We start from the raw sequence: 6,955 nt of genomic DNA, 5'->3' as shown, positions 1-6,955 counted from the left end.
GGGAAAGGGGCGGGGGGCCGACTGGGGCCTGTGGTATGGGGGGCTGGGCAGGTTAGGCTGAGCCCTGCTGGGGGTGGGGAGTTGCTGGCTCCCTGGTACCAACGGCGGTCAGGAGACCTGAGCAGTTGAGCTATCGCCCCAGTACGAGTCCTGCTGTGTCTTCAAAGTCCTGTTGCCTTTTTTTGCTTTGCAGGAGAAGCAGTGGAAATGTTGGCCAAGCCCCTGACGCTGTCTGCACCAGGGAAGGCTATTCTCCATGGGGAGCATGCTGTCGTGTATGGCAAGGTAAAGTGCTTGGCTGCCGTTGTCAGCTGGACAACGCAAGATACTTAGTTTAGGGGCGACCATGAACCTTTCGCTCATTTGTTCTGCACAGTTGCTCTGCCACCTCACTCATGTCTAACTTTTTGTGTGTACAGGCAGCTTTGGCTGTGGCTCTGAACCTGAGAACATTCCTTCGAATTAAACCCAGTAATAATGGAAAGGTCTTAATACACTTGCCTAATATTGGAACCAGTGTAAACTGGGAAACCTTCCGGCTCCGAACACTGCTAACAGTATTTTCAGGCAAGTGCTGTTACAACAGTGGAAGTGCATGCCAATATATTTTAAAATTATGAAATGCCTGGCTTCATCCTCCCCTCAGATATGTGACGTATCTCACACCAAACAATTATTGCACCTTGCTTTTGCGTGGCAACTATCTCGTGTGTTGATGGGTGTTGTTGGTCAGCTGATGGCTAGAAGCTACAGTGGATATATCTGGTTAGGCTTCCCTCTTCCCCCCAAATCAGACAGCTGGATTTACTATGTGCATTTACACTGCCAGAGCCCGTACTTTAACTGATCCTCCTGGTCCGCAGGCAGAAGACGTGCTGGGTGAGTCGTAAGCGATCTGAGTCAGTAGGAGCTTGTTCCCTCTTAACTACTGTGATTTTAGCATGCACCCTTTAAAAGGGGACAGAATAAAATCTCTCTAGTGTTAGCCTGTAGGTGCTTTATCAGCAAACCCCAAGGGTCCCTCTAGTACAGTGTCCTGTCTTCCAAAGTGTCCAGTACCAGTCACTTGTTGTATAAATCTGTAATCACCTGCCTCCACACCCACCTATACTGTAAGACTTGTATGTCTTTTACCACACCTAGCACAAATTAACGTTCTTGGCTCCAGCTGAGTCAGAGATAGAGTCCTTCCCTGATGTTTCATTTATGATGTTGCTGTGGGCGTCATGAAAGATGCAGTTCTTCAGTATAGCTGGTGGTTTCTTCTTGACTCTCGCCTTTCTCCCCCACCAGTAATCAGTTTGTGTGCTGAAGCATAGCGACGGTCTTTATTCTATTTAGTGTTACTGGACATGCCATTTTTGTAAATATCTCATTCTAATTTGAAACAGTTGTTTTTAAGCTTTCTTTGTAAATGTATAATTCCACCACTGATTGGTTTCATAGATGGCTTGGATGAATCTAAATCCCCCAGCCCAGAACAAATGGATGCACTAAAAGAGTTTGCAGGAATCACTACTGAACTTTCAGCCGCTGAGAGCCTTGGTACCCTTGCATTTCTCTATCTGTACCTGTCTATTTCAGCTAAATATGGGTAAGAACATAGTCATCCTCAGAAATAAATGCAGTATGCTAGGTGTGCATGGTTCCTGTGAAATTAGAGAACAGAAATTTTAACAAGAAATTTGACCTCTAAAGGTAAAATAAGAAACTAAAGGGGGGAAACTTTCCTTTGTGTTCTTAGGCTCTTATCTTGTTAGTAACTCTGAGGTGAAATAGCAAAATTGTGCTGAATGGGTGGAAATCAGCAAGGATATGCCCAAAACGTAATTAGTCGTAACTGAGAAATAGTGCTAATATTCTAAATGTGCGCAACACAGCAGTTGACAATGCTACAAACTACTAAAAAGAGCTATAGAAATGTAATTGGCACAATGGATTTGCAAAGCTCCTCAGCTGTGCTAGCTGAAAGTTCAGGAGGCCCATGTCTGTCATATACTTGTGCTGGTAGTGTGATCACAGCAATTTTAGTTTGCATCTGTTGGCTTTGATCTCCAGAATGATACTGGCATTTTATGCAATGCATTTTAATGTGTTTCAGACAGATACCAAGCGTGGAGATAGTGGTGTGGTCTGAGCTGCCCACAGGAACTGGGCTAGGCTCAAGTGCTGCCTATTCTGTTTGTTTGGCAGCTGCCCTGTTGACTGCATGTGGAGCCATTGGCTGCCCAGTGGAGACGGAGAAGTCCATAGTCAGGTAAAGCATCTGTGAAAAGCCTGTGTGTCTTGGGTGTGTAGAACTGGGGTAGCATAATGTTCCCTAAATCTCCAGTGAGAAGCAAATGAATGTTGCTTGTTTCTTAACTTCATATTCCTGTCTCTCTGAGCGGATGGCTTGAAGTGAGTGACATTGTGTCAGGATACAAAATGTGATTCCAAGACATTACTTGTTAAAAACGTCCTGCTTTAGTGTCTGAAGGAATGATTTATAAGATTATTCAGGTACACAGAGCCAAGCAATGTGATCTCTCAGTCCCCTAGTATATTTTTCAGCAAACTTGTATCTGTTCATTCAACATACTGTGCTAGCAAAAATGCATCTTCCAAACTATATTGGACGTGGCGTTAAGTATCTGCACCTCTTTATTGTAATTTGTAGTTTGGATGCAGTGTAATTTTCAGTTACTCTTTGGCATTCAAACTGTAAGTGAAGCTTCTGTAAGGGGCTACTATAAGGTGGGTGCATAATCGGCTGGATAACCGTACTCAGAGAGTAGTTATTAATGATTCCTAATCCTGCCGGAAAGGTATAACAAGTGGGGTTTCACAGGAGTCTGTTTTGGGACTGGCTCTGTTCAATATCTTCATCAACGATTTAGATATTGGCATAGAAAGTATGCTTATTAAGTTTGCAGATGATACCAAACTGGACGGGATTGCAGCTGCTTTGGAGGATAGGGTCATAATTCAAAATGATCTGGAGAAATGGTCTGAGGTAATAAACAGGATGAAGTTTAATAAAGACAGATGCAAAGTGCTCCACTTAGGAAGGAACAATCAGTTTCACACATATAGAATGGTAAGAGACTGTCTAGGAAGGAGTAAGGCAGAAAGGGACCTAGGGGTTATAGTGAACCACAAGATAAATATGAGTCAACAGTGTGATGTTGTTGCAAAAAAACAAACAAACGTGATTTTGGGATGCATTAACAAGTGTGTTGTGAGCAAGACACGAGAAGTCATTCTTCCGCTCTACTCTGCACTGGTCAGGCCACAGATGAAGTATTGTGTCCAGTTCTGGGCACTGCATTTCAAGAAAGATGTGGAGAAATTGCAGAGAGTTCAGAGAAGAGCAACAAGAATGATTAAAGGTCTAGAGAACATGACCTATGAAGGAAGGCTGAAAGAATTGGGTTTGTTTAGTTTGGAAAAGAGAAGACTGAGAGGGGACATGATAGCAGTTTTCAGGTATCTAAAAGGGTGTCATCAGGAGGAGGGAGAAAACTTGTTCACCTTAGCCTCTAATGATAGAACAAGAAGCAATGGGCTTAAACTGCAGCAAGGGAGGTTTAGGTTGGACATTAGGAAAAAGTTCCTAACTGTCAGGGTGGTTAAACACTGGAATAAATTGCCTAGGGAGGTTGTGGAATCTCCATCTCTGGAGATATTTAAGAGTAGGTTAGATAAATGTCTATCCAGGATGGTCTGGACAGTATTTGGTCATGCCATGAGGGCAGGGGACTGGACTCAATAACCTCTTGAGGTCCCTTCCAGTCCTAGAGTCTATGAATCTATGTCATCTTTCATAGGGTCTTCAGTTAACATTGCAAGGAAAAAATATAATAAGATACATGAATTCATATAAACTTAACACACATTCCTATATATGGTCCTATCTGTATGGAAGCCCCTTTATGGCCCTGTTCACCATCTTCCATCCTCTCATCAAAACACACTTCTGCTGTGAGGTCTGTAAACTTGGATCTTCCCCTGAACCTGATTGAGCAGGTAAAGAATAAGACCATGTAACAGTTAATCTCAGCAACTGCATGATCTCCCTTCCATAGTTCTTGCCTTCCCAACCCATCAGTCCTTATGTCTACTTAGGACTCAATCCTGCAATTGCCAGTGCACAAGCCTCCACTGAAGCCACTACATGGGCACAGGTGTGTGCCCGTGCCCATCCCCTGAGTTGCAGACAGAGGGACAAGGTGGTTTTTTCTCCATAGAGTTCAGTGTACATATGGTGCTGGAGGAGCAATAATGAACCTTCCTGATTTCTTTGGGAAGTTGTATCAGTTTATTCTTTAGAAGTTGTGTGAGTAACGAGGCATTTGCCAGCAGGACCTGTCATTGTATTGCCCAGTAAATTATGCTTCAATGCCAGTAGTCATACACCTTGGTAACACTTTTCTTCCTCCCTCTTCATCAGAGGGGGAGTATCCAGTTTAGAATTAGACAGAAGAGCCATCAATGGTTAAGAAAATAATCTTGTTTTGAGGAATAGTCTCAGCCCCCTAGCAGTTAAGGGACACCAGCCAGAAGTGTTTTGAGACCAGATGTTTGGCAGTGTCCTTGTCAGCTATAGTGACAAATGAAAAATATCCTTGAAGTGCAGTATTATGGAGAAGGAGAGGAAAACATCACTCCCAAAGAATGCCCTGTGATGGAGCAGTGATGAGTCAGGACTGGGGTAGTTTGTGCTTTAGCCACAGGTTGCACATGTTGGCTTCACGTTCCACAGAAATATAATTTCTACTCTTCTTCCTTTCTCTCTCTCTCCTTGTAAAGGTCTGTGATTCTAATCACCACTGCCAAACAGTACAGTCTGTTCACAGATGGATAATGCAAGGGCAAATATTAAAAGTTACAAGTGAACTAAGGAGCTGTGTGTGAAATTCAAGCTGTTCAGGCTCAGACACCTCCCAGTGAGATGAAGATCTCTGCATGAAGGGCAGACACATGTTCTTTTGGAGAGCTGCATCCATTTACATTATGGTGCAACACTTGATGCCACAGTAGTTGGAATTTATTTTAATATTTCCATTATAGACATTTGATTTTTAGGCCTTAATATCTAACATTTCAAACTGCGTTGGTCTCTTGTATTTGGAACACAATAGGAGCCAATACAGGGTGTTTTTATTAATGACACACAGTATGCCAGTAATATGGCTCTTTATAAAGTGGTGATTGAGCAGAAAAAGGTTTAAATTGCATGTGCCTTGAGAATTGTGTTTTTAAATTAAAGATATTAAGAGAATTTGGTGCTGGGTCAGAGTACTGGGATCAAGGGTATCAGTTTTGCCACAGAGCAGTAGGCACTGCTGCAGTAAATAGTAGAGAATGGCCATTCACGAAAACCTTCTCCCCCTAGCTCCATTACTGTACCTCTACCATAATGCTATGGGAGAGAAGGTATGTCAGTCCCCCTCCCACCCATCTGAGTTCTTGGCCTCTTTTCTAGTAACTGTCAACAATGCTGACAACTGTGACAGTTGCTTGTGTGATGTAGGCCCCTGTCTGTCAGGATCCATCAACTCATTTCATATACACCAAATGCTAATCTGATACAACTGATCTGGATCAGTACCAGCAATCTATAGGTGGAGGTTCTGTGTCTCATCATGAGCCCTCATCACCCCACTCTGCTGTATAAATACTTAGCACACATACACAATCCATACATAGTGTCGCATGTACTGCATGCTCTGCAAATTCCACAAACCCACCCTGTGCACTCAAAACGACTGCTCCAACAGGCTAGTGCACATTGACACTGGTATTAATATCAGATGTCTCAGCATCAATTGTAGTCTGCACAGTTCAAAGTTAGCTTTTGGTGCAATGAGTATGAATTTGACAGGTTTTTAACGTACAAGGCCCGAAATAGGAATTACATGATAGGGCAGAAGCATGAACATCAATTTTGTGTAGGCATCATACAGTCTTTAGTGTAACAATGAGAATAGTTGGTGAACCATACTAAAGCAAGGGACCAATACTGGGATCCCATCTGCTCCTGGTAGTGTTTTCCTGTGTCTTCCCACCTCTTGAGATCTCATTGGCAAGCATCTCATTATCCCTCTTATGCCTAAAATCTCTTGATTTTTTTTCACTGCTATTTAATCCTGTGAAACATTTTGGGATATGGATCATACAACCAACACTGTTCAAAAGAAATTGTAGTTTGCTGTAATGCTGACCTGCTTTTAATACTCTCTTGCTGAAGGGCAGGCCTTTTTCTCTGCACATTCTAGTTAACTCTAGTCTTCGCCAGTGCACAACTGCCATTTTCCTCTCCTCTCCAGCCTGTGTCTCACGCCATGTACAAATAGTAACACTATATGGATTACAGTAGTGTGTTTAGGCCATCGCCCCATTGTTTCTGGCACTGTACAAACCGATAACTATGAGATGGTCTCCACCAAGCAGAGTTTATAATTTTAAGTTTAAGCTGACACAACAGGTGGATGCAGCAGGCAGACAGGAAAGCACCAGGTATAGTGCTTCCTACTTCTCATTTCCCAAGCCTTAACTGCTAGGGGGCTGTGATTATTCCTCAGATAGAATGATTTTTGTAACCATCGATGGCTCTTCTCTCTCAGCCGGGTTCTCCCCCTTGGAGGAAGAGCGAAGAAGAGAAGTGGCACCGAGGTGTATGCCTATTGCCAGTGAAGCATATCAGACATCTAATTACAACATCAGTGAGGAAGGGAAGTAGTATTCCAATTCTTACTGATGGAGACACAGAAGCCAAGAGTCTAATGTCATGTTCAAGACCACAGAAGGAGTCTGTCTGTTCCAGGTGTTCCAGGCATCTAGCCCTTTGCTTGCAGTACTAGACTCTTTCAGATGGAGATTTAGCCAGACCCAGGCCACGTCTACACTACGGGATAATATCGAATTAGCTAAAATCAGTTTCTTAAAACTGATATTATAAAGTCGAGTGTGC

At 43.0% G+C, this 6,955-nt stretch overlaps 3 protein-coding genes across 7 annotated transcripts in view; 1 reads left to right on the top strand and 2 right to left on the bottom strand.

Moving 5' to 3' along the window:
* The window catches only part of KCTD10 (potassium channel tetramerization domain containing 10), a 399,500-nt gene that overhangs the window by 111,154 nt on the left and 281,391 nt on the right, over positions 1 to 6,955 (bottom strand). The gene's annotated exons all lie outside the window — the stretch shown is intronic.
* The window catches only part of MMAB (metabolism of cobalamin associated B), a 181,486-nt gene that overhangs the window by 7,730 nt on the left and 166,801 nt on the right, over positions 1 to 6,955 (bottom strand). The gene's annotated exons all lie outside the window — the stretch shown is intronic.
* MVK (mevalonate kinase) overlaps positions 194 to 6,955 on the top strand; it is a 26,647-nt gene continuing 19,885 nt past the window's right edge. Inside the window, exons 1-4 of the mRNA XM_032805446.2 lie at positions 194 to 285; positions 420 to 567; positions 1,447 to 1,594; positions 2,102 to 2,257. Coding sequence (XP_032661337.1) covers positions 208 to 285; positions 420 to 567; positions 1,447 to 1,594; positions 2,102 to 2,257 — 530 coding nt within the window. The 5' untranslated portion in view covers positions 194 to 207. The remainder of the gene's footprint in view (positions 286 to 419; positions 568 to 1,446; positions 1,595 to 2,101; positions 2,258 to 6,955) is intronic.

Source organism: Chelonoidis abingdonii, chromosome 22, assembly GCF_003597395.2.
Source record: "Chelonoidis abingdonii isolate Lonesome George chromosome 22, CheloAbing_2.0, whole genome shotgun sequence".
Taxonomy (NCBI): Eukaryota; Metazoa; Chordata; order Testudines; family Testudinidae; genus Chelonoidis; species Chelonoidis abingdonii.
Note: the sequence above shows the minus strand (reverse complement) of the source record. Positions and strands in the feature narration are given on the sequence as shown.